The 27,967-nt window shown below is 39.4% G+C and overlaps 1 protein-coding gene across 1 annotated transcript in view; it reads right to left on the reverse strand.

Moving 5' to 3' along the window:
- The window catches only part of TM9SF2 (transmembrane 9 superfamily member 2), a 29,268-nt gene extending 5,125 nt beyond the window's left edge, over positions 1–24,143 (reverse strand). Inside the window, exons 1-15 of the mRNA XM_049816085.1 lie at positions 23,983–24,143; positions 19,886–19,953; positions 18,355–18,448; positions 17,505–17,632; positions 12,929–13,058; positions 11,249–11,373; positions 10,280–10,391; positions 7,666–7,745; positions 7,466–7,574; positions 7,209–7,341; positions 6,844–6,963; positions 4,025–4,082; positions 3,201–3,360; positions 1,550–1,701; positions 391–502 (exon numbers count right to left, since the gene is read on the reverse strand). Coding sequence (XP_049672042.1) covers positions 391–502; positions 1,550–1,701; positions 3,201–3,360; positions 4,025–4,082; positions 6,844–6,963; positions 7,209–7,341; positions 7,466–7,574; positions 7,666–7,745; positions 10,280–10,391; positions 11,249–11,373; positions 12,929–13,058; positions 17,505–17,632; positions 18,355–18,448; positions 19,886–19,953; positions 23,983–24,120 — 1,719 coding nt within the window. The 5' untranslated portion in view covers positions 24,121–24,143. The remainder of the gene's footprint in view (positions 1–390; positions 503–1,549; positions 1,702–3,200; positions 3,361–4,024; positions 4,083–6,843; positions 6,964–7,208; positions 7,342–7,465; positions 7,575–7,665; positions 7,746–10,279; positions 10,392–11,248; positions 11,374–12,928; positions 13,059–17,504; positions 17,633–18,354; positions 18,449–19,885; positions 19,954–23,982) is intronic.
- Between the last annotated feature and the right edge of the window lie 3,824 nt (positions 24,144–27,967).

Below are 27,967 nucleotides of genomic sequence, written 5' to 3' on the forward strand. Positions count from 1 at the left end.
GGCAAAAAACAAAAACCCCAAATAAGCCAGACCTACGATTGCCAGCCACAGAGATTTCTTTTCCCAAGGTTGGGCATGTCCAAAATGCACTTTGTTCAATCAAAGTTAATGGATTAGTTTAGCATCTTCAGAAAACAGGGAGTTAGACTCTAAAGATGAGATACCTGACTTAGCGGTACTCAGTGCAGTGTTTTATTATTTGTTACAAGTTTTGCCAAAAGCAGCCCGCTTCACTTCTGCCTCACATTTTAAAGACATGGTTTAAGGACATCTAGTAATGGTCTTTATGTTGAATTCTGGAACACTTATTTCCAATTACAAAAGCCTTAAAATTTTTTTGAAGCATCCTTAAAACAACATCAAGTATGAATACTGAAGAATATTTCTTACCTCTGCACATAGATGGAAGTAGCAGAGCAATATTGTGGCCTCAGAACATGTAATAACCAAAATAATGAATACCAAAAACAGGAAGCCAAACATGTAATACATCTGGTGAGACCTATAAAAGGGAGTTTTAAAAAAATAGATTTAAAATGGACACTGTGCCAATAGTATTTCTTCATGTGCCGTAATAACACCTTCACCTTAAGTATTCCCCTTCCTACTGAGGTACTGACAGTTGTGTGGCCATACAATTGGCTAACTTTTTTCTAACTGATGAATAGGAGCCTTGGCAGCTCAGTCTGAAAACAGCAAGAAAGCAAGCCCAAAAGCATGGTCCTGGTTGGGATTTTACAGAAAGAACTGACTAGACATAATGAGTGAAATCACAGTTCTAGTGAAGTCAGTGTGACCTCTTCCACTGACTTCAGCAGAACTTAGATTTCACCTCACATTTCAATCAAAGAGGCAGAGCCGCAAAATAACAAGAAATGTCAAATGCTGTAGCTGTCTACATTGGGTAGAGGCACCTATTCAAGGTTCAGAAACAGTTTAACGAGATCCAGTAACTAAATTGTGCCAGAAGGAAGACAAATCCCTCACAGTAGATTAGTTTGTCAGTGTGCTATGAGCTCACATCAGAATTCACTTACACTGGACTAGTCTTTGGTGCTGTATTTTTGAAAAGAATTACTCTCTGATGCCTTTATAAAGATTTCATAAAATTTGTTTTTGTTCCCCCCCCCCCCCCCGAGTAGTAATACTTTTCTAGCCCAACAAGAGCTACAAAACCCCCCTCAAGTCAATTTTAATATACTTACTACTCTCAAATTATATGTCATATGTCAGCTTCAGAGCCACTTCCACATGAAGTTAGAGAAGTAGCATGAGAAAACTAGCTATTTGAATATTGTAGGTCAGCTGTAAATTGCTAAGCATATCACAGCCACTTCCCTACACACCTCGACAAGCAAAACAGGCACTGAATATCTTCTAAACCACGAAGTGTTAAAAAGATGTTAACATTTAAATTTTTATTGAACCAGTATCCTGGTAACTTTGCATCACCAAAAATCAGTCAAAGCATCCTGAAGAAAAAAACTTTCACAAAGAAATTATCACCTTTTATGACAGAGAAAATTCAAATAGATTGTGGTTAACTTACCAAATACTATTGAGAATAAAGAACAACTGTATAAAGATACATCCAAAAGGCAGAATCCCTCCCATGATAATGCCAGGTAATGGCTTTGTATAGAATGATTGCTCAGGAATCTGACGAGGAATTTGATTTGTGCGAACAGGGTGTTCAATAGCCTTTAAACGAAAATAAGAAAATACTAAATAAATACTGCCAAACTACAGCACCACCTTTTTGCTTTCTTTTTGAAATGAGTGGTAGCAAAAGTCTATTATTTGTTATGAGCATGCGTATACCCAACGACCACTAACTACATCTGCTTTCGCTACCAGCCGAGCTACCAACATTTGCTAGGCAAACAAGCTAAAAGACAACTCTTATTGAAAAGATAGCAACAGATATTTTGGACTTCCCTTTTCATGATTACCTGTCTATGACCTGTTACAGAGCCTGAGCTGATTTCTCACTTTTCAGCTGGGGTGTAGTGGTGGTACAGACTCTTTCTTTCCCCTTCTAAAAATCCCTTTGTGTTGTTTTTCAGGATTTACTCCAAGAATCACATTAGGGTAAACTTACAAACTGAGAGGGTTCAATCTGGCAATTAAATCCTAATTTGAGATACATGCATAGATCTGCATGGCAGGAGAAAAAAATTAAGGCAGATAAATGCATACTTTCCCATCTTTTCCCTTTCATAAAGATTACATGAAGAGCATCAATAGATACTTGCTTGGTGCTTGCTTTGTGATTCAATTTTAATGTATTTGTGACACCTGTCATGTTGCCTTACAGTTTATCAAATTCTCGTTTCTTAAAGGAACTGCCTCTGTACAATGCAGGGGGGGTGGTGCTGGAATTTCAACATAGTTGTCAGAAAAAAACCACTGACTTTTGGTTAAGGAAATGAGATAACTACAATCTACATTAAAAGTGCCTTCTAAGATACTTAAATATTCTCTGAAGGTATTACATCAGAGCTACAGAGAGCTGGGACTCTGGCTTTCTGTACAGGAAAAAACACAAAAATATCTCAACTTACAGATCTTTAAGTTTGTGGGGCACAGTAAACCACTTTTTAAACAAAAAGAGAAGAACAGATTTCATTATTTAAGAAGGTTTGGTCACTAGTATCACACAGAGCCCTCATATAAATAAGCAAAGGCAATCCATTTCGGAGTAAGTGATAACCATTTACAGGACACTTAAGCAAAGAAATTTCACAAGAACTCTAGCAACTTCATCAGAAATATCCTCAGTGTAGAGGGCAGACAGGAACAAAAAACATAGGGGAAAACCAGAAATGCGTAAATTGCTTTCCCTTATGCTTGACTGGGCCAACTGATTTTTTTAGTAATGAAAGAGAGGCTAATTAAAATAAAAATGCCCAAATCACTGCTTTATCTGGAGCACACTGCTTTATCTGGAGCAGTCACTCAAATACAATGATAACCCTAATTGTTGCAGAGAAATATCATCACCAACAACCAATTGAATATCAAAGTGTTGGAATCCCAAGATCAGATATCTAATGCAGCTCCAAAGTAACTGAACAGAACTGGAGCTGACAATGCAACTAGCTTAGGTGCTAACTCAGTCATAGTCTATAAAGTAAAAAAAAAAAAGCGTATACATGTGTATACACACGCTTATAAAACAGCTTCTCAAAACCACTTACGTTTTTCTTAAAACCAAAATAGGCGCCAATAAACGTCAGCGGTACAGATATGCAAAACCAGAGTGCCAAAATAGCAACCAAAGTACCAAATGGAATAGCTGCTGAAGAGCCTTCTCCCCAGAGAATGAGGTTCATGATAAAAAAATCTGCAAATACAATTCTGAAAAATACATAACACACTTAAAACACAGAAATACTCCTTAATATTTAATAATGTTAACAAAACAATAGCACTGCATTAAGATTTTCATGTAAGTCTTTGTTAAAACCAAACAACACACACAAAATATCAAAATGAAGAGGTCAAACAAGCAATTCTTTGTTAATCTAGTGGGACTGAACTCCAGCAGGAGCTGACGTTCCAACTAAGCAATTTCAAATATATGCTTGTCTTAACTATACTTCAGGGTAAGACTGCTTGCTGTGATTAAGTAGAAAAATTTATCACAGTGGTTATACAGTATATGACACTATATAAGACCAACTACAGGGTGGTCAGAGAAACAGCCTAGAGAGTAAAAGAAAGCAATAAAAAAAGTGCGCCTGTCTAAAACTTACTACTATCATAACACTCTTTCTTAAATCAACCTTTTCATGTAATGTGAATAAACAAATGCTTACGAAAAAAACCCCCAAACCAACAACCTAAGGATGATATGCCATTAACGTATTCATCTTTGTCAAAAGTGCCGTGATATTCTTGTAGCTTCTGGAATAAAGGGACACTGTAATAAGATTTACTTGTATAGCTGAAACTTAAAATTAGCTATGCATGTCAGAGAACCAATTTAATTCTTTTAATCATGGCGATATTCTCAACTTACCCAGGACAAAGGAATGATGTCAGCAGGACATTTGTTTTCCATTTCTCACCTCCAAATGCTGTATTAAAAGATTTGACAGTCATCAAAACATGCATTAAGCTCACAACTATTAATTTTCCAGTCCATTTACCTGTTACACTTTGGTTGCAAATACTCAGACATTGTGCTATCATGCCCGAGTCTCAAACACTAAACTAAATCTTCAGTAATAAAACTGAATTCCCTCATCATATTGCTTAATCACAGAGCTTCAAAGCAAAGAAAAATCTCAGACCAAGGTCAGGAAAAGTATCCAACTCAATAAGATGGGTCTCTGACCACTTTATCTGCTCAAAGAAGGAAGCAGATTTACAGTACTTTTAAGTCTTAAAAAAAACAGTTTAAACTTGGAGTGATTAAGAAGTTTAAGCTTTCTAGCATTTGACTGCAGGTTTCAGTAAGAAAAAAAAACCATAAATACATGAAAAGCAAGCTTAACAGTTTTCTTGAAATAATTCTTTCTACAAATCTTACAAGAAAGTCAGGACCAACACACTTAGAGGAAGTAGTGATGTCCTCTTGAGTCTTAACAGCATTAATAACATCGGTGATACTAAAAGACCAAAGATAGCTTTATTAAGAAAATCTTTATGAATTTGCACTATGCTGATAAAAATTCCAGTCAGCATACTTTCAATTGAAAATATCCTGCTGGAATTCGGTGAAGCTGACAATTTCATCTGAGCACTGCCATAATGACATGCTTCTTTACTTCAAGAGTCAGAAGTGATTATGGTTAAGAGTGATTTTAATTAAGTTTCTATTTCTTCATAAAATCTTGGTAGAACATGGGACCAGTTAAGATTAACCATTTAATTTCAACTCAGTTTTCATTTTTTAAATGCAATGTTGAAAAATCAAAAATTTTAGAACTGGTGTCGTGGTTTAACTCCAGCCAGCAACTAAGTACCACGCAGCCGCTCACTCACTTCCCCCATCCAGTGGGATGGGGGAGGAAATTGGGAGAAAAAAAAAAGGTAAAGCTTCTGGGTTGAGATAAGAACGGTTTAATAGAACAGAAGAGAAGAAACTATAATGATAATACTAATAAAATGACAACAGTAGTAATAAAAAGATTGGAATGTACAAATGATGCACAGGGCAATAGCTCACCACCCGCCGACCGACACCCCCGCCAGTCCCCGAGCAGCGATTCCCTGCCCCGCCCCCCCCACTTCCCAGTTCCTAAACTAGATGGGACGTCACATGGTATGGAATACACCGTTGGCCAGTTTGGGTCAGTGGTCCTGGTTGTGTCCTGTGCCAACTTCTTGTGCCCTGGCTGGCCATGAGAAGCTGAAAAATCCTTGACTATAGTCTAAACAATACTGAGCAACAACTGAAAACATCAGTGTTATCAACATTCTTTGCATGCTGAACTCAAAACATAGCACTATCAGCTACTAGGAAGACAGTTAGCTCTATCCCAGCTGAAACCAGGACAACTGGATATCCATTTCAGCTGCATTTTGGTTTATGTTTCACATTACTTTATTTGTATATTATCAAGGAGAAACATTCATGTTTACATGCTCTATACAGGGTATGGACCACCTCGTCTTATAACAAGGATGTCTCTGGATCAGTCACTCACTGTCTTAGTAGTTAAACACAATATTCAAGTATCAACTAAATGATTCCCAAGAAGTATAATATGAAATGTAATTATTATTAGCTGTATCTCCACCAAAGATACAGGATTCAATTTACTATCAAATACACATCAAAATATCCTTCAAAACACATAATATACAGCATGATATAAAGAATAATTCTGTCCTCAATTATGCTCTTAGTCCTGAAGTCTCCTTCCATTTAAGTCTAATGGCTTGAAGATTAGGAAAAGGAATAGTTCACTATCACATCACTATGCTGTGGAAAAACTCCTTACAAAATACAAACTCTCTTTCCCCAATGGTTGTCCCCACATGAAAATTACAAAATGGTTAGAAGAAAGAACTCCAATGTCTACTGTCAGGCTGAAGTTCAGAAATAAACTCCTTCTCTAGCCCTGTATGCTCAGAACTAAAATAGTCCAAAAGATCCACCTTGCTCAGTCATAAAGAGTCTTTTACCTTGAGGAAGGCAATTAAAGCAAGCTCTGTGTGGAATGGCATGCTTCACCTTAAAATACACCAGAGGGTACAGGGGCAAAGCATTTGAGGTCAGTAGGCAGGCCTTGAAACAATAGCTGGGATCAGTGAAGGACAACAGTATCAACTAACTACTGTCAGGTGCCCAAACACCACTGGGTTGATCTCTACCACTACAGAACACCTAATAATCCTTCCCCCTGTGCCCCTACCACAGTCTGATAAGCACCATTCTCCCAAAGAGCAAGGAACTAGCTAAAAAAGACGTGACATATCACAGGCATGCAAGAACAGAGGTTCATGATTTGGGGGAAGGAAAAAAAAAAGTTACCAGGCAACATCGATGGCTAAAACTAAATGCAAGTTATCACCGTGCCCCCCAAGTGTAGGAAACAGAAGTACAAAACTATCTGATGTAATGAGCTTAGTACTAGTAAAATGGAATTTACTTCCCAATTCCATAAATACGTAGCAGCAACAGCAATTCAAGGTCTTTAGGCACGATCACATCAAAACCAATGTAACCATGTCAGTGCTCTATATGTGTTTTCAGTTGTTAAGGTAAGTATGTTTCTCCAACTTGCCCTGAGGGAAATTACAAACAGTACTGCAAAATAAAACCAGTTCTGTGATGATAATTTACTTTAATGAACTTAAGCCTTGTCATTTTAAATAACTTTTACTCACATTTGTAGAATCTGGCAGCAACATAACCGGCTGGAGTTCCAAGCAGTACCCACAAAACTACAGCACAGGTCATTAGAGCTCCCCGGTTAGCAGGTGACAAAAATCCCAGGCAAGCAAAAACTATGAAGCAGAGATGCACAATTTTAGAAAGCATCTATACATTTGACTTAAAGCCAGTACATCAGTTATCTTAAAAATCTGTGTACTATGTTGCATATCTATTATGTCAGCTCAGCTGTTCCTAACCCAAAGACTTTTAAGAAATTTCTAGACAAAAACCTAAACTGCTATTTTTACTAGTACCATGCAATTAGCAGTGAAACATCATCTGTACTCAACTAACTCCTCCCCACTTTATTACTTACACAGGGTAACAAAAGTCATTATTAAGATCTGTGTGCCAGAGCCTAGAAAAACAGACAACAGCATTCCTTTTCTTGGGGGCCTGAAAATATCACCATGAACCAGTTTCCAGCCAAATTCTTCTTGAGCATCTTCCTGTAAAATAAAATACAACTATTTTAATACAATAGATTGCCATTTAAATAGTCTGTTACAGAAATACATTTAGCTGAAACAATTACATTCCAAATAAATTTTAGGGGGTACATTTTAGACTTACAGTGGAATCCATCTGATTGTATCTTGCAATGTCTTTATGCAGTGTCCTCAACATAATCATAGCTACCATTCCAGACAGAAAGAGGACAATCACCAAAGAATTCATAATACTGAATTTAAAAAAAAATAAAAAAAATCATTATTCAAATTGCAATGTAAACACTTCAATACAGTACACTTGAAGACAAACTTTCTTCTCACCTAAACCACTGAATGTGAGTGTGAGGCATGGATTCCAAAATATAATCCCATCTTGATGCCCACCTTATACTTTTTTCTTCCTGAAAGAGTAAACACAGCTTCAGATACAGTCAGTATCCAACTTGTAAATTTACAAGTTGATGTTCGTGCAATCTTAAATCTCATGACAAATCAGAAATTTCATGTTGCATGCCTTAAAGGGAATAGTTTAATAATAGCTACTGAAAACAAACACAAGATTTGACCATAGAATCTAAACCAAAATATTTTCTGAGTAGTATTGAGCACCCATGTCTTCTTAGGACATAAAGGGCTATCAAACTAATTTGTGATTCCTCTCTTGAAGAATTACAGTAATTCATCTGGAATTCAAATGACTAGCAGAATAATGTAAGAACATGCTTTAAGTGTAAGTCAACACCACAGACATTGAGAAGCTAAGCTCTGCTATATTGTCTCCTGTATAATATTCCACTTTCTAGATGGTGCTTCGTCCAAATTACCCTTTACTTTCCTACAACCTCGTTTCAGTACCAACTACCAATCCAATTACATTCAGCTTATACTGCAAGACAGATGGGGACAATACTACAGAACTTACATTGTTAGTACAGGGAAACAAATTATTCCTTCAGGCATTTCAGCAGATTATACTTATTCAGACTGAACATTCACTGGTCAGAAACACTTCAAAAAGAGCATTTCTTTATTTTATTTTGCAGAGTAAACATGAAAAAAGGAATAAACAGTGCTGATCAACCTGAAGTTTGCTACTAAACAAACCACAAACACTAGCATCAATTAATAAAAATGGCTAGGTGTCTTTTTGACAGGATGTTATGTCAGTATTTTGTAACATACAAGAACAAGAGATGCTTACCAGTAAAGACAGGTTTTGAAAATATAAAAACCAGTGGGTTAAAAAAATCTATCCAAGATCAAACAACGAGGTCACCGAGGTAATAAAACTAGGTCTCAAAGCAAGCAACAAGTTTCTGAACCAGTATCAACAATTCTAGGACAGAACTGTATTTTTCCCCATACCTACACTGCCTTTTTTCTATCTTCCTGAGATGACCTGATCTGCCAACCAGATGGAATTTCAGAAGACTACCTCCAGTGATGTAACATTGTGCACAGGACAGTAACACACACACACAGCTGGACATGTCATTTTTTAAAGAGAAACAATATCATAGCATGAAGCTAAGGTCATTCTTAATTGCGAACTTCTCACAGGTTTCCAGAAGTACTTGCTTTTCAGTATATAATTTCAGCATCATAACTGATATAATTTCTCAAAATATAATTGTCATACATAATATAACCCCTTCTTAATACTTTTCTTATACCATTTATTGTATTTTGAACTTTACCATGTAATCCAGTACATTACTACAGTAAAAACAATCATGGTAATTCTACAAACAGTGCTATTACAGGTTATAAGAGATAAAAGGAGCTCATGCCTCATAAACTGTGGCAATGTAACGATACTGTAAGATCAGTGCTTTACTGCGTACTTCTTATGACAGTGGCAGTGGATCCCACATCCTAACTCAACGCTACCCTCCAACTAACTTTAAAGATCAACTATTTAGCCTCCATGTCACTACAGTTGAACTGAATCCTACAGCAGGCTTTAAGTCTAGAATTAAGATAGATACATGAACAGCTTTGACATAACAATGGCCTATCATTTTGAAAGACACCACTGACCTTGCAATCAGAACAAGAAAAAGGTTAAACAAAAATAAAAATTGCCTTATTGCTATTTTTTAATCTATTAATTACCAAGATTTTGATTATCGTCTATAACAAAAAAAAAAAAAAAAAAAGAAGACTCTTTCATATCCAGAAGTATCACAGAATTATTGAGGTTGAAAACATGAACTGCTGTGTGTGAGCTATCCCCCTCAGTACATACACAAGGAGTCAAGAAATCCAATTTGTTATAATCTGCACTCTTTTTAGCAAGTCAGTTGCATTTTACGGCCTTAGACTAATAGGGAAACAGTTTGGGAAAGAGTTGGAAACAGTTTGTCCTGCAAACTCCATTAAAAAAAAAAATAATTAAAAAAAATATCTTTCTTGCTTATCACCAGAATGAGACATATTCAAGTATCACTGCTCCCTGCAGCTGCCTGATATACTGCTCTTCTGCTTTTAAATTGAGAATAGAGGAACAAAGAATACCAGCTTCCTACTCCTTTGCAGATTTCCACTGAAGACCTTGGAGACAAAGCTTTTGCAAGCAGGAACACAGAAAATTATCAGCTTCAACCTACCTACAACAGTAGTTTGCTGAAACATACAATTTCTCAGACTTAAGAGCTTGGACTGAAAAATAATCTACCAGACAACCTAGATAAACACAGAAATTGTGATTCTTTTAAAAAACACATATGCATTTGACATTCAGTGGGTGTGGGGTGGTATGCAAAATTGTAAAGAGTGTGGTGAAACCCCAAGCCATCTCTGACATTCCAGTTCAAATAAAGTTTTAAACCCACAAATTTACTATTCTGAGATAATTTTAGTTGTCCATCTTTAAAATTCAGAGTATTCATGCCTGATTTTAAGATGTAACTACCACAGAAAGCTTAGTACTCACTTGAAAAGAAACCGAGTATGTGTAAGCAATTTTGACTTCTCCATTAGCCTTATTACTTATATCCATAGGTACTCCTGAGCAATCAGGGTTGTCTGGATGAGTATGCTTGTAACTGTGGGAATTAAAAATACAGAATGAAAGCTGCTTCACTGACAACACTCTTAAGAAAGAATTCATTCATCTTACAAACGCATCAGTTTCATCCAGGATTCTTCCCTTAAATATAAACATTGTTCTTAATGCCTCAAATTTCAGAACTCATAAGTAATGTATCATAATCACAGGACTTTGATACTTGAACTTTTTAAACAAAAGTTGTCTCTTCTAAAAAGAAAACTATGGAGAACACAGTCTTTAAAGCAGAACACTAAAAATGAAAGAAGTCTGAGTATTGCTGAGAACCTCCAAAACACTCAAAAAGTTACAACAGAATTACTACCTTCTATCAGAAAAATATACTTTCATCATGATGCTGGACCAATAATGCAACAAACTCAGTTGTTGTTACACCAAGAATACAAAAGACAAGAGGCTAAGAAATAATAAAACAGACATCAGTTGTGCAAAAGCCACATAGACACCAGAACAACAGATGAGTCTATTTGTGAAATCATTCCATTCAAATCCTGATTGCTGAAGAGATCAAACATTGCACTCCGATTACTCCTGCATCAGGCAACAGTGGTCTATTCCATCACAAGACAAAATGTTCCCCAGTAGGGAAATGAGGATTGCTTCACTGAACACACATCACTTCCAGGTTTTATCTTTTTTAGGCCCAAACAGGAAAGAGTGCACAAATATCTATCCAATTCAGAACAAAATTATGTTAGACTGTCCTACATTACACTACACCAATCGACAGGTCACATATCAGAAAACATTTCTGACTAGCAACAGGTCTCCAAATCAAAGCAAGTATCTTGCGATGCACCACTGTTTGATGACAAGTTACTTCTGAGTACCAACCTTTTTGGTTCAAGTTTAGCAGCAACTAGTCTTGCTCCCAGAGCTTCATTCTCCACAACATGGTAATATATTATTATGTCAACGTGGTTGAAGATATAAAAAGTATCTTTCTCATGAAATTCTGACTGCAATGTTAAAAGATGATGTTAAACATTAAAAAAAGAGAACGACATCTAAAAGCCTTAGACAGAAGCTTACATAACAGAATTTTAGACCGCGTACAGTTTTCCTGTCCAGAAGTTCTGGAATACAAAGATAGTAAAGGCTTTGCATTAAAGCCTTGCATTAAAAAGACAAACTGAAAAGTTAACGCTAAGAACTGTCTTACTACAGTTGAAAAGTAGAAAAACGTATTTAAATATAAAATGTATTTATATTTATTAAAATATTTCGGTAACTGAAGATGTCCCATTTTACTTATTGAAGTAGAAAACTGAATAGATAACAATATGATAATTTTCATATCAGAAGCATTTCTCAAACATCAGCTATTTTAAAACAACATGTATATTTTTCATAGATTAAATAGAACCTTCCAAGACAGAATCACCTTGACATTTGAACCAAAGATGCACAGGGATGAACTGCAAGCAGCAGCCAAGAATGCTGAATACAAATCTCAGGTGAAGGGGAACATCATCTTGGAACTTAGTCAATTAAAGCGGTTCTTAAGTCACAAGCATTTTGTCTACTTTAAGTTCAATTAGTACTTCTTCAGGGTTCTATCCCCACCCCTTTCTACAATGCACCCTAATTATAAAAATAGTTCTATAAACAAAGTGTTCTTCCACAGTCCTTCAGTTACTCCTTCAAAGGTTAGTTTCCTTTTATTAAAAACAAGTATTTAAACAAGATTAGAAGAATATTGCCAGATTACGTATTTGATCTTAAATGCATCCATTCACATGGAGCCTCTGAAACCAATTCATTATGAAGGCAAGGAAACAAAATTAGAAACTGCAGAAACTGTCATCTTTGGTAAAATCCATTAAGTAAAACCAACCATTTTGATAAAACCAAAACCCTATTTCAGGTTCTCAGTAACCTCTCCATGGAAGAGGTCTGCAGCAATCTAAAGACATCCTGGACTTTCTATTCCCTTATCATCTCCATAATGCTCACAGTGCATTTACCTGGACCTCCACCAGTTAATCCAATAGATCTTTCTCTCAAAGGAGAAGCTTTGTTCACTCAGAAGTCTTATATTCTGCCTTTTTCCATTAGGCCACACAGTTTTAGGGGAAGCAATCCTTCAAGAAGTATAAATTTCCATGCAGAGGTACAAACATGCCTATGCAAACCTGCTTCCATGAAAACACTTCTATCACACAAAAACATGAAGTCCAAGCCTTCAAATGTGTAAGCTTCTTAGGCAATAAAGGATGACATGTTTTTTCTTCTCCTTCACCCTTGACATGTACTAAATGCTATGCACGTTCATCTCTCCTATTTTTTAGAGCCCTTCTCTATTAGGCAACAGAAGAGACAAAGTTCTTAGGCTTAGATGAGACTTACAAACTGTGGTACTTGCAGAGATATCAAAACGCTTACCTAGTTTTAGGCAACAAGGGTTCTTAAGATAGTGAGGACTCACCATAGAAACATGACAGAGGAGAAATGCCAGTCTTTAAATTAGTAAAAAGGGGATATTAAAAAAAAATAATAATTGCATAAACATACATTAATAACACAGGCATCTTTTGGACGTCCATCTTCTGTAATATAACAGCCAATAGGAAAACCAGGATTGCAGAACCTCTGGCCATCCTCAACATCATAACACCAGGTCACAGGCATGTTGTCCACAATCCTGTGAATGGCATAGTGACATTTCACCAACTTTCAAAATACACAGTGTAATGGAAACAAACCTGGTTAATATTAATCTAACTTTGCTACATTCATTATTGGAAGATTAACTACAAGAATAATACTTCTTTCAGATCTTAACCCATGCAACTGCTCTGACTGCCAATCCAATTTCCAAATGAGATATAAGCATGTAGCTTTTCAACTGAAAAAAATTTTTTAGAAAAAAAAATAATTTAAAATCAATCTATTTCTTCAGCTGGCGGCTTGGAAATAGGAGATTTACTCTGTGACCACCAAAACATTCTATTCACAGACTGGTTTCTGAAGTCCCCTTACAAATATAGCCCAATACATACAACTCTCCGGCTCCAAAGTCATAACAATTTAACATTTCATTATTTTGTCTTTAAAAATCGCCAAAATCATCCATTAAACCAGCCAAAATGAATTTGATAATTTCAAGTTTAAGAGAAAACACAAAATAAAAAAAACCGCCTACACACATCTATTATTAATTCTCCTGCTTCCTCATTGCTCTTCCATTGCAAAATACATTTTTCATGACACTCTTTAACCTTTTATTTTGCATTAAACCTAAAGTGTGAGTTTAATTTTTTTTTTTCTTTTGCTATTTAAGTGAATTCCTGACCATTAACCTCAGTTGTAGTTCCCCAAGAGTATGGGATATTTTAACTAGATGGTTTACATGAGCAAAAAGTTGTAAGCCACCACACATTTGGGAAATTAATCACTTTCAAACCTCCCTCCATTGTCTACCTGCTGCTTTTATATTACTGCATCACAAGACTTATATTCATATTACCTAAAAGTCCTGAGCTCAGTAGGTTTATAGTTCAGTTTCAGTAAAAAATTTGTGGAGGAACCCCACACTCCCATAAGGAGTTGCAGAAAACTATAAGACAGTAAGGTAAAAACAGTATCCAACATGCTACAAACAGTACAAATGTCAAACCCAAAAATATACTTTTAAACATAGAGAAAGATAGCAAACATGGTGACCTGTCCCTTTGTAAAAGGAACTACTAAAAAAAAAAACCCAACAAAAAAACCCCAAACCAAACCCAACCTGTTTGTTCATGTTATGAACTGTTTTAACTAGCTGAAAGATACATCCCTAAAGAAAGTCATTCAAAGAAGACTTAAAATTCAGTATCTGCCCTTAGGGCAACACTAATTGCTTCAAGGCACATTTTTAAAGGTCTGTTTAACAAACTTCACATATGAAGACATGAGACAACTGCCACTTTTTGTGCATCACTAGACCAAAAAAAAAGGGCATCCCACTGGTAGTTAACAACACATATTTTTTGTAAAACTTATCAAGATGCTGAATATCTTCTACAATTAAATGTCTCATCATTAAACCTCTAGGCTATTAACAGATACCTGATAATACTTCATTAGGTACTTTTAAATACCTAATTAAACACAGGAATTATGACTTCAGACAACAAAAACAAAGCATTATTTAATCTGTTGCATATTGTAACAGCCTCTTAAAGTAGCACTATTTTTTAAGGCACATCAACAGATGGGGGTAAAAAGAGTGGTACGTGCTGCCTTTGTTCACACAACATAGAGATCTGCATCATCCCTACCATTAGCTACCAGGCAGAAATAAGTAGCAATGTTCGTGGCTCATATTGACACAATGGAAAAGGTCAAGCCATGTGCTCCCAAAAGAGTTTCCAGGTTCTCAGGAGACTCCAAAGACTATCACAGTCACAAGCAGCAGCACCACCAACCAAATCCCACTCGCTTCACCATGCTACTATGGGGTACAATTAAGCTGCTAATTAGGAGCTATTCCAGACACAGATTCATTACGGTTGGACCATATTTGGAATTCTACCTCCATAATATATGCTAGAGATACCTCTTGCTTTTGTTAGTATTTTAATTTCCTAATCAAAACCAGGTAAAGCATTAACCTGTTGCAAATGAGTATGGTTCGGGTAAAAGCTTTCCCTTGCATCTTCTGCAGCAAAGACATCCTAAGCTGCCTTCAAGCAGCAATGCTGGAACAAATTGGTAGTTGAAGAAGCAAATCATTTTTCACAGTTAATCTTCAGATTTAAAATGACTTGAAGAGATTATACATGTGGGGCAAATGTGCTATACAACAGTGTCCTTATATGTCTCTCAAGAACATCTGGTGAGGAACATTGTCAACCAAGATATCAGTATAGCTGTTGAGTTCAATTCAGTATGTCAATTCCTAATCTTATTAAGTGGCTTTTAAAATCTTAAAAGTACTTTGCACCATCTATGTTCCCCAGGGATTTTATGATAAATTGAAGCTGGATAATAAACCTCTATTAAATCCTCACTTACGCTACCTTGCTGATCCCTGTACAACATACCCCCGTACCATACTCCTGGACCATGCATCATTCATTACAAAATCCAGCCGCTTCCACTGTGTGAAGCTGTAGCTGAGAAGAACTATCATTACCATACAAACATAAACAGGGATTCTTCATGCCACTGGTTCTAAAGCTTTAGGGCAGTGAGCCTAGCAAAAAAATAAATAGTAGAAGTGCTATTAGAAGAACTAAGAATATAAGTACTACCCTAAATTTAAAGGGAAGTTTTCACACTGAAAAACATAACTACATCTTACTAAAATCCGAACAGTCCTATCAAGTTAGCTGTACAGGCTAAAAAATATACTTAAATACACTAAGTATATTTGTAAAAAATTTAATCTAAGGGGGGGGGGGGGGGAACGACACACACAGTTTAAAGTACTTTTCTGTGTGATTAGTTTTACACTGTTCTGTTTCAGTTTCTGTCAGCTTCAGTTTTGGGCTTTCCTAAAAAACATTAATTTCTTTCAAAGAGTGACAGAATCATAGCCTTGGGAAACTATTTTTCATTTATACAACAAAACATACACAAACTTTTAAAGCTGAAGCTTTATGCCAGACTAACGTGCAACAGTGAAATTCAAAGTAGTGTAAATATTATAAATATATGCAGTATTTAATAGGAATATAACCACATCCAGCATGTTTGAAGCTCTACTTATTTCGGCATTAGGCATATACACTTTAAATCCCTGCAAAAGTAGCTGTACCTTTCAGGTGTTTTTTTATTTCTTCCTGGTTTACCTACATGAACATATGGCTATTGCCTGTGAATTCTTCTGACCTAATCTATCAACTTCCAACTATACTAATTTTCAAGAGTACCCCAGAAAGATTTACATCACTGAGCCATCGTTTATCCCTAAAAAGGGATATCCCATATTGGTTCCCAAGAGCAGTAGAAAATGCATTTATTGCGTTTCCAGCAGAGGTAGCTGTTTCAAAACTGAAGAAATGGAATGAGACATTACAGAAAAACATTTAATGACAGTGGCAACATTCAACATTTCACCTGCATTTTTACTAATATATCCAGAAAGTTTTAATCTAATTAGATGAAGACCAAAACATTTGTTTCCATGAAGCAGGGAGCACATTATTTGGAATCATATGGGCAACATCAGTTAATTATGCTCATGTATTACTTGCAAAGACATGCCGCAGGAACTCTGACAACTTCGTGCCCAGGCTTCATGGGTACCCTTGCACCCAAAGTCTGCTGTTAGCACAGCATACCAACATACAAAGCACTATACAAACATTGACAGCATGGCTGGGTATTTCCAATGTCAAGACAGACCCTGCTGATAAACATTTCCCAGCTCTTGGACATGGGTGCAGAGCATGGCTACATCCTAAGTGAAAATCAGCATGAGATGTAGCATACACATTCAGCCTTGCCCCACCCTTAATGCTTATCAGAAGAGGACCTCGATGTCCAAGCAGAAACAGAGCCCCAGCATGCTCCAAGACAACTCAGATGGTCACAGAGAGACTCAGGGAATAGGAAAGGACCAAGTGTTTATGCATTCCTCAAGCTGATTTCATTAATTAATTTCCACTGGCCACCTTTCACTTCCATATCCTACAAGAGAAACAAACTTAGCATAAAGCTCAGAACTGTCGATCACATCTCTTAGACACAACATTTGTAGAAGAGTGCAAAGGTTCTCAAGGAAAACAAAGATGACACAGCAATAGAATGCAGGTCCCCTAAGACTTTTCTCAAGCTAGGGCAGGATTAACTTCTACATTTACAGGTGCAAAGAAATAGCAGGATTTTACAGTAAGCACAGAGGCAGCACAAAAACCACACAAAGCTTCGTGTTTGGAAACAGACTCATTTCCATTATACCTGGTGCTTATCCTTCAAGTAAAGGAAATTCTTACGATGCCAACAAATAATGTAACATCTTTTGCAAGAACAGAAGGGGAATAGGTTCAGTGCAAATACCTAGCGTTTAATCTGTATTAACTTGCAAATACAAAATGATAAACTAAATTATCACCAACATACTAGACTAAGCAACCTATGAATTTTGATATCAACTTACCAATGATGTTGATAATTCAGTAGCATACTTTTTTTCAAAAAGTCTAATTTCTGTTTATCTTCTGTCTTTGTGGTATCATATGTTTTTGTACAAACAGATTTACATGTCTCCTTCTTGTTGAATGTGAACTAAGAGAAATGAAAGACATATGAGCAAACCCAAACTTTGTGTCATTTCAGTATTTAAAAAGTTTTCCCTATGCATTTATAATTGCCTATACTATAATAAAAACATGTAACAAATTACTAAGACTATGTGTATTAACCCTCCAAAGGAGGGTTTTATATTGGTGTGCACTCTAAAACCCTACTGTGATCACTGTAGGAGCCCTACGCTAAGAGCTCCTTGTTACTGATTAAAAACTGTTTTCTGCAGTGATCCACCAGACAAGTCATTTGACCTCACAGCAGCAACGCCGTCCCAGGCAGATTCAACTGGTAACTTTTTCTCCTACTACATGTAGGAGAGAAGGCAACAGCTTCAGTCACCAGAAAAGACAAGCTGGCTAACACCATTTCTAATTCTTGCATTTTACACCCGCGGTATTTTCAGATCTGGTTCCAAGAAATGAGAGCACTCAATTCCCTCTAACAAGGGGACAGCTGAGGAGCAAGAATCAGGTTTTGGCAGGTTCCAAACAGAGAATACAACCTCCACAGCATTTCAGGCTACAGCTTCATGATGCAAAGTGCATAGTTATAATTAGGTTAAATTGACAGATTTCCATTATGTGGAATTTCAGATTTTGAAGCTCTTTGAGATAAAGCTCTTGTGAAGAGGATCTTCAGGATTCTGATCTCCTTTCATCTGAACATATGCATTACAAAACACCCCTCGTCAGAGAACAAACCCTGTAAGGAGATGGTTCTATCCTCTCTCCAAACAATACTTGGCCAAGGTTTTCAGAGGGACGCTTCTTCCCTTCCGCTTGACAAAAATCAAACCTGAATTAGAGAAAAGATACGAAAGTTAATAAAATATTCTCAGCTGCAAATATTAGACCTCAAACAGTGCTCCTAAATCAACACCTTCATCAAAAGAAGCTATATAGCTTTCCTTCTAGACAACAGTTTCTTCCTTGAACTGCAAAGCAAAGTCTGAAAATCACAGTCCCATTTTGAAAACAAAACAAACCAAAGCAAAACCAACAATGAAATCTCTTCATCAGCTATTTCAGAACTCAGTTTATATTAAACACAGTAGCATAAAAGTTTCCTTAAGTAATTAGAAGTCTCCTATTCATGACAGGACAAGGGGTAATGGCTCTAAACTGAAAGAGAGTGGATTTAGGGTTCTTTACTGTGAGGGTGGCAAGGTTCTTTACTGTGAGGGTGGCAAGGCACTGGAACAGGTTGCCCAGAGAAGCTGTGGATGCCCCATCCCTGGCAGTGTTCAAGGCCAGGTTGGATGGGGCTTTGAGCAACCTGGTCTAGTGGAAGACGTCCCTGCCAGCGGCAAGGGGGTTGGAACTAGATGATCTTTAAGGTCCCTTCCAACCCAAACCATTCTATGGTTCTATGATTCTATTTGTACAGGGATTTTAGCCAAGAATTAATAGAGTTTCATGACAGCTCTAACAGAAAAGCATGCAGGCCAGATTCTTTGGGGGGGGGGGGGGGGGGGGGAAGGCATAATAAAAGCAAAAATATACATACACACACATACAGACAGCTCCTTTACAACAAGCACTTATTAAAATAAACAGTTTACTGCAGTTTTATTCACCAACACATTTAATAGCACATCCTCCAAGTTTTTCCAGCTTAATTTCAAGTACATCACATCTGTCTTCATTAAAGTGTAGACATAACTAGTGCTTAACCTCTTCAACATTAACAGTCAAAATATTCTTTGAAGCAACAACCTTACATAGTTGTACCAGGCACTGATACATTTTGTGCACTCCTATGATGTGTACCAAGAAAACATTTAACACCTCATTAAGATAATTGATGGGAAGTTCACACCTCATTACCACTTCAACTCATCTGGCTATAGGCTACTAAAGACAGCAGTTAATACTTTGATCTATAAAATGACAACTAATGCAGAAGAGTAAGTATTTCTTTATATATAGCACTCACAGACACATTTTAACCATAAGTTCCTCTAAAGCAGTGATTCGACCTACATGATGGCCTAGCAATGCATGCACTACTTCTAAAGTATGAGCAAAGACAACTGAGAACAAGGAAGCAACCTATGCATCCATCTGCTCATTGAAAATTCTATGTTTGTAAACTTATGTTAGCAAAATAAATAGACATTCCTCACTGGCAAACTGCTGTAGCAAGATGTAGGTAATACCTTAAGATAAATTAAATTAATCTTTTTGGAAGAACTGACAACTAAAAATGACATAAACAGTTTAATATACTTACGCAGTATATTCGTAGGGAAGGACAGACTCTACAGAGTCAAGCCTGTTCACAAACAGCTCGATTCCAGACTGAAAAAGTGGAGATAATCAGCAGTTATATTAAAGCACTTCTTCAATTCTGACAGATACATAGATTTGTGCGATTAAGGTAAAGAAAGCTGAAAATGTAAGATTTACGTAATTATACATCTTGAAATGTACTCTTCTGTAATGAGCTGTATCTGCTGAGAGCATAAGCAAAACGCTATCTAGCCATCACAAGAACAGTGACCACATGACAAAACCACTTTAAGGCTAAAAATAACCATTCAAACTACAAGACAGCAAGAAATCATGCACAAGAATAATACAGTTATAACAGTTGCCAGTGTTTTAGTTTAATGTACCAAATTAGAGCCATATTAGTCATCACCACAACTTTTGTGTAATGAAAGTCTTAAAAGAACACAAATAAAAGTACAGATGAGATCAGTACTTCTCCCTATAATTCAGCTGCTCCACAATTTTGTCTATGTAGCAGCTGACAACTGAACTATGAGGATTTAAACAATGTATCCACACTGATACACTATTTTAAGTATGAACAGAAGCACTTTCCAAAGAGAAGGCAAGGATATCCACATTTACCTTCATATAAAAGTTTATCAATATCTCTTGCAACTCTTGAGTAAGAACCTGAAATTCAGTCTGCTGTGGTTTCAGACTAGTTTGGTCTATACACATTAATTACAGATGGGGTAGCCTGCTGTTAGGGAGAGGTTTCTTGCTCTTCCCTCTTAGTTTCAAAATCTCTTCCCTTTTTCTAGTCCCGCAGTCCCAACACATTTCAACTGTTTACCTTATGCTGTTTTTGGCAGTTATCTGCTTGCACAGTAAACCAATTCAACTGGCCGAAACAGCAAAAACCGTACCCTCCAAAATTTTTAAAGAGCAGTTTTTAGCAGCATAGCAAGTTGAACTGTCTTACTGTGCAATCAGACAAGGGCTGGAGACAGCAAAAGGAAGGTAAGTACTTTCAGGAACAAGACCTCCCTCTTTCAACAGCAAGCTATCTATTTGCTCACCATGAATGCAGAGGAGAGCTTTTCCTCCCTATGAAAATTCACTCAAGTTTAGCCAAACCAAGAAATTCTGGAGGGGGAAGGTGGGGGAAAGATGAAATTATTCACACGTATCTGTAGCTCAGATACTTCAGTCAGGTACTGTGTTTTACTGATATACTGTAGTTGTCCACGTGCAGGTAAGGATGCAGTTCCATGCGAGGCAGGGAGCTGCGAGCTGCTAGGCTGACTCACTAGGTGAAGACACACGTTACTGCTCCTCTTTTCTCTGCCTGAAGCCATGCAGACCTGCTGCTTACCTCTGGGTAGTGCACGCTTGTCATAATTCTGTAAGCCACTTCAACTCACTAACACAGCAAAAAAAATTGCCAAAAAGTTGGATAGTTTCCTGCCATGTTAATAATAAGATCAAAAAAGGATTTAACAAGTAACATAGCTGGGACAACGCAGAGGACAGGAACACGTTGCCCAGAGGAAGCCAGGAATGAAATCTCTTGCTTCCAGCAGCAAGGAATTAGACTGCCTCAGCTGGTCACAGAACCACTGCCTAAGATTAGCTGGTTTTCATTGGCAGAGGAGATTTACCGGCATGGTCCAATTTTCCATAAGAAGTATACGCGTTACTACAGATCAGCAACTCTGATAAGCAGTTTCTGATACAACAGCAAGTCCCCCTTTGGAGCCATCAGTATTTTTTTAATCCAAGTAAGGATTCCTAATGCTCAGGCAAGAGTTACTATTTATGTTTGCACAGATCACATTCCATTTCCGATGATATTCCAACCAGAAATAGGAAAAGTAGCCAAACTGAGTTTGCCCAAGCAGATTAGCAGACAGCTTGGAGGAAGAGGGAAAGGACTCTCATCATCCTCGTGCTGCTAGCTACATGCCCCACTAACAACATCGCATCCCATCTCATCTCACCAATAGAGGACAGGAGATCCACAAAGATTATAACAGACAAACAGGAGCATTTAGAGATCTGGTCTGTGGATCTAAATCCTCAAAGCAGAGGAAAAGTCAATATTATTACTGACATCATAATCAATGGTGACAATTTTAAGAACTCCAGAGAACACATGAAAAATTAAGGTTGTCCAGGGAAGCTTAGTTTTACCCACTCACATAAATATTAGGATATACCAATCATCTGATCACATATTGTCTCTCCTCACCAAGGACGAGACTATATACAGCTGCAGACTACACAGAGAGAATTAGATGGGAAGAGTAATTTAGACCTCTCCATATGCCTGTGTCTCAATTACTATGTAAGTTGGCTGCCATGAGGGAGAGGAATGAGAGAGGTGGCTAACTTCAGAAGGAGATTTCTGCAGTAATACACCTGTTGGGGTTATCCTGAAGTGTTCAGCTAGCCACTGGTGGTAGATTTACATTACCTAAGCACCTCACTTCACAATTACAAAATGATAAATTCTCAGGCTAAGAAGACAAACATTTTGTACATATTATATGAGGAAAAAAATTACAGAGACATCCGAAAAAGATCACCCCATAAGCGTCTCAGGTTGGTTACAAAAGATAGTAGGCAACCTGGTTTACTTGACTCAAAAAAAAAAAAAAAAAAAAAAAAAAAAAAAAAATCTGCCACAACACTAGCTTAAAACAGGAATAATTTAAACATAACCATGTTTTTCAGGGATGCTGTGAAAAACTACAAACTGCAGCCTGGAAGTCTTAGCCGGTATTTGAAGAAGAAAAATTCTTTAAGAGGGTGGTACAGCACTGTAACAGGGCGCCCAGGGAGGTGATGGATGCTCTATGCTTGGATGTTTTCAAGGCTTGCTTAAACAAAAGTAGAGCTGAGCTGATCTAGTGTTGGCAACAGTTGTGCTACAAGCATGAGGTTGGACTATGTGACCTCCTGAGGTCACTTCCAAACACCATTTCTGTGTTCCTACAAAAGAATGCCCACATTCTGTTTTACTACTACCACAGAAGCAGCACTGAAACAAGAGTGAAAAAATCCACAGCTATGTGTGAGGTGCAAGATTTGGCTGGTCTGAATGGAACAATACACTGAAAGAAGTGAAGGGACATTTCCAGCAACTACGCCTTCATTACACATTTGGCTTAACTACCTGCTCTATTGATTCATGACAGCAAACGGATAAAGTCAGTGCAAGGTATTTACCAAAAGCATACAGTTTAAACAGGCTCGTGCTCCGAAGAATCATGGACCAGTGTTTTATGTAATACAGACTAGACTGACGGACCAGAAAGCGCGAGACAGCCACTTTCAACAGCAGTAAGACAACGGATCATAAAAGCAATTGGTCTTGAGCTTTCTCGTTCAAGTCTTAAAGCACGGTCTGGTGTAACTTCCACCACAGCAGCAGGAAACAACTCCTAAAGCTCACCCAAAGCAGCAAAGACTATTTTAAGTGCCGACCCCCTACCAGCCAACATCCTTACAAGTAATTTGGCTACGCGAGCTTTGCCCGTCACTTACGTAGGCATGAAAATGAGTTTGAGCTTCGCTTGAGACTCTGGGGCCTGGAGGCCCCTACACTTCAGATCCTCGCAGCCAGGCAGCCCCACGGGGGGAAAGCCTCACCCCACGCTCGCCTTGATTTTGTACCTGCCGACGGCCATCAGCTGCTCGCTCCTCCCGAGGGCCACGCACACCCCCAAAACGACCTGTCAACTGCCGTTCGTACTTTCTGCAGCTTTCCACCAAGTACGTAAAAAAAAGGCCCCGAGAGATGAGGCGGCCGGGGGTTCCCACCCGAGCACCGTAACCGTACCGACAGCTCTCGCCCGCTCTCCTCCCGCCGCCGGCGGACACCCTACCGCTGCCGATCCCGCAAAAAAAAAAAAAAAAGAGAAAAAAAAACCCAGCCAAACCAAGCTCCCACCCTCCCCCCCAGCGAAACCCAGCCAAACCCCACAGCAGAAGGCTAAAGGCCAGGCCGCGCAGCAAACCGGGCCCTCAGGGGCGCGGGCGGCGCCGAGGCCTCGCCGTGTGTGTGTCCCCCCCCTTACCCCGTTCCCCCCCCCCCCGCCGTGCCCTCACCCTGCACTCTGCCTTCTCCTTCCCAGCCTCACAGAAGTTGACGGGCGCCAGGCCCGGCAGGTAGAAGCCGGCGGCGGGGTGAGGGGGAGCGGCGGCCGCCGCCAGCGCCGCGGCGATGAGGAGCCGCCGCAGAGCCATGGCGGGCCGGCGGGCGGAGGAAGAGGAGGAGGAGGGCGGGGGGGGGACGGGAGGGGAGGGGAGGGGGGGTTCCCGGCGCGGTTCGCTTCCGGGCTCGGCGCCCCGCCCACCCCGGTTGCCATGGCAGCGCGGCGCCCTCCGCCGGTGTGTGTGGGGGGGCAATCCGCGGCCCGTCCACGGCGGGGGAACGTCCACGGGGGCCTCCGCGGCCGTGTGGGACCCCCCACACCCTCCCGGCCTACGGAGGGGGTGGGTGCCAGTCAGGCCTGGCCCAGCTCCCGGTCAGGCCCCGCTGCCGGTTAGGCCGCGCTGGGTTTGCGGGCCTTCAGCGGGCCTTGCTCTTTTAAAAACATTTATTTTTTAAAAAATAATAATTCTCAAGGGTTTCGCTCTGGACAGCTCTCACGGTTTATCAAACTGAACTTGGGGTGAGACTTACCGCCGGCTGAGTGGAGCCAGGGGGTGGGGGTGTGGGGGGAGACAGACAGACAGACAGGCAGATGAGGGCCGTGGTGGGCATCCGTGACAGAACAACCCCAATCCACGTTCCCGCCGTGTCGCTGATGGCTGCCGTCATGTGGCACGAGCTACCGAAAAAGAAAATCCCCACCAAAAAAACCCCCAACCCCTAAAAAGTGTTGGTTCGATAACGTAGGAGAGGACGTTGCTCAGATTCTCATTTTACCTTTCCCTACTTCCTAGGATTTTCCATCGGTTCGGGTCTGTGCAGCTCCAGAAACTCCAAACTACAGCCTCTAATGAAAACCAGTATTTCTAAATGTTGCAGCGTCTCCACTAATTCCCTTGATTCTCACAATGCCTTTGATTTCCTTTATTTATTACAGGGCTCAGGGGATAGACCTGTTGCTCACCAAATCCTACCTATACAAGAGGACTTCAGGCAGCTAAGGTATTGCTAGTAAAGTCAGCGAGGAATGAGCGGGGCTGTCCGAAGGGATGTCCCTTCTGTATCCCGCAAGGCGATGATGTGCTGGTGCCTGAAGAAGCAATAAAGGAGATACCCAGCTACAGCAGCCGGCCTGTCTGTGGCAGGGTGGAGCTCCGGGTGTGTTCATTCACACAGCATCTGACCAGGTACAGGGTTGAGCACCCGAGCACCTAGGCCACATAATGTAGTCCTTAGGTAAGATTATTTTAATGTATTTTTATATCTTTTCTATGTTACATAAGCCATTCTTAGTTTTAGATAAATACATGTTAATTTATATACATCAGGTATTTTTGAACTCTCTCTATATTTAAAGTTGTTCATCTACCATTCTCATTCCTAGGTCTAATTCCTACTTGTCTCATCCTGTAGATATCCTAAGAGCACAATTACAAGATCAAGCCCTGTGACAAGCGCAGCTGGAGAAGAAATCCCAGTTCCCTCTTTTTATTTAAAATTACTCATGGTTAGGGTAATCAGGTTGTAAATGACCCAAGTTCAGTTTCTCTTCTGCCACAAGGGAGTTCAGACATATCTCCCATTTCCCAGGTTAATATGCCAAGCAAATTACTTTTGTGGGCCTAATTCTATTCCTTCACATGAGAGAATATTTAAAAGCCTCTGCCCATTTAATCCTCATCTTCCTTGAGAACGGTCCAAAAGCGGCGCGGTGTGTAGGAGTTGCGATGTCCTCTGTGATCTGTTTAAATCCCTCGTCTTGCTCTGCCTTCGTGACTACAAAACCTGCTGACTCGGTGCGATTTTAAGGGGTGCACTGCCAGTTGGTCCAAACAGCATTGCAGTGGATGTGATGCCATATGCTCCTCTCTGCTCTACAGAGGTGACGTGGAAAAAGAGTTTGCAGGCTGTGTTATTAATTCAATATTGCAATGCTTTCAGAGCAGCCATAACCATGGGTTATAGTCCCAGGAACGGCCATGGTCCTTGAGATCCAATTTCAGCCTGGGCAAAACCCATCTTCTCTAATTTAAAGAGAACTTCAGTGGGAATTTGCTTGATAATTTCTCATCTTAAATTCCCTCCCTCTGGGTTTTACAGCCATAGGTTACAATTCAGGGGGTGTGGTTTTAGTACCAGAAGAACAAGTATCGCAGGTTTTATCATGAGAAATTCCAAGGTTATGCAAGACTGTCAAATAAAACACAGGAAAACTTACTGTTTCAGAGATTAATGAACCAACAGAAGCTAAAGCAAAAAAACAGCCTGGGGTTTTTCCTCAGAAATTCTTGTGATAAGAAAATATAAAGCTAAGAATATAGAGTGGTCAGAAACTGCTGGGAAGGAAAGTGTCGTTCCTTGAAAAATGTTACTGCTCTTTTTGATAATCAGAAACCGTTGTGAATAACTTTTGCTATTATTGTGGTGGTTCTCACCTTTTGCTGCTTAAGTCTGGGTTTTGAGGGGTGCCTCCTTCTTTGGGGGATTCACAGCTCTCATAATTTAGTTCTTCATTTCAGAAACAAACTCTTAGAAGCCCCTTGTATCCTACACCTCAGTGGCTAGTGCCTTCTCCCAGCATATTCCTGAGGGCACTGAAACCCGCTTTTCTCACTATAGCGCTTTAGCAGCCAAGCTGTGGGGCTGTTCCACTTGCTGTGAAATAAATACTCCTTGCTGTGGAGGGTATGAGCACACAGTTAAGATTCCCCCCCTACGGGCTTTATAGCCACAGTTTACAGTTCAGTGGGTGTGATTGTAGTACCAGAAAAGCAGAATAATACTCTGTTGCATAATGTTTAGGGTGCTAACTGGATACAGCTAACATCCACTTTACTGCTATTAGTCATTTCCACATTATTTTTTTAAAAATGTTTAATATAAACTACACGTTTGCAGCCTGGAACCCAAATGTCCCTTCTTGCTGATGAGTTCCCCTAACAACTAAAATACAGAGTTTTGTGAATGAGCGTGTTCTTTTTCTCTCCTGAGACAACTGACACTAGTAACTTAATGACAAATTTTGTATTTGGGGGAAATCCCCTGCTAAGTAGCCCCTAGACTGGTAGTTTGGTCATTTTTCTTAGGTAGTGAGAAATACGGGTGAGGACCTCATATGGTGGCGGGGGAAGTTGAATTAAAGTCCCAGATGGCTGTACTAACAACGAACGCTGGTAGCAATTTCCCCCCCAGCAAGCGTATCAAGCATGTCTGAGAACTTCTTGCAGATGAAACAGGTACATTATGGTTTCCGAAGACTGATGCCACTTTGGCCTTTGGAGATTTGAGCAATGCAGTCCTGCTAAGCATAAGGTGCTTCTGCGAGTGATCTGAAGACAACCTTTAGGGAGCTTTGAGCCTGAAAATGGAGAGGGCTGCATCCCTCCTCACTGGGATGACAGCAGAGCAGGGTTACAGGAAGGCTATGGCTCTGTGCCTGAAGTGGAAGTCAAGCACATCAAGTGCCCTCGTCCTTTGGTGGATCCAAAGCTTCCTTGGCAGTCGCAACGTGTCATTGACCATGTTACCTGTGGGAGTGGAGGCATGGCATGAGCACCCCCCAGCCCACACAGATGGACGGCAGCACTGCCTGTGAGGCACTGGGGCAGAGATCCTGCTGATTTCCCTCCCTCTTTCCCAAGGCACAGTCCTCTCTGGTGGGTAGGTGTTGACCTCCTGCAGCTCAGGACCATTGCAGCAGCCACGCTGCAATCTGTGAATACTCTGTGGGGCTTGGTGATGTGTAAGCTGTGCTTCTCCTTTGGGTCAAAGTAGAGCTGCAGCGTTCCAGGATAAGCATATCCTCTTGAACAGCAGCCAGTTCACTACCTAAGTAAACAGTGCAGTGTTCGGACTAGTCACACAGCGTGCAGAAACTCATCTAGTTGTGCCATTGCTGTCTTTGTTTGGTGTTACGACTTGAAAATCTGTTTGGTTTTG

Source organism: Accipiter gentilis, chromosome 13 (genome assembly GCF_929443795.1).
Source record: "Accipiter gentilis chromosome 13, bAccGen1.1, whole genome shotgun sequence".
Taxonomy (NCBI): Eukaryota; Metazoa; Chordata; class Aves; order Accipitriformes; family Accipitridae; genus Astur; species Astur gentilis.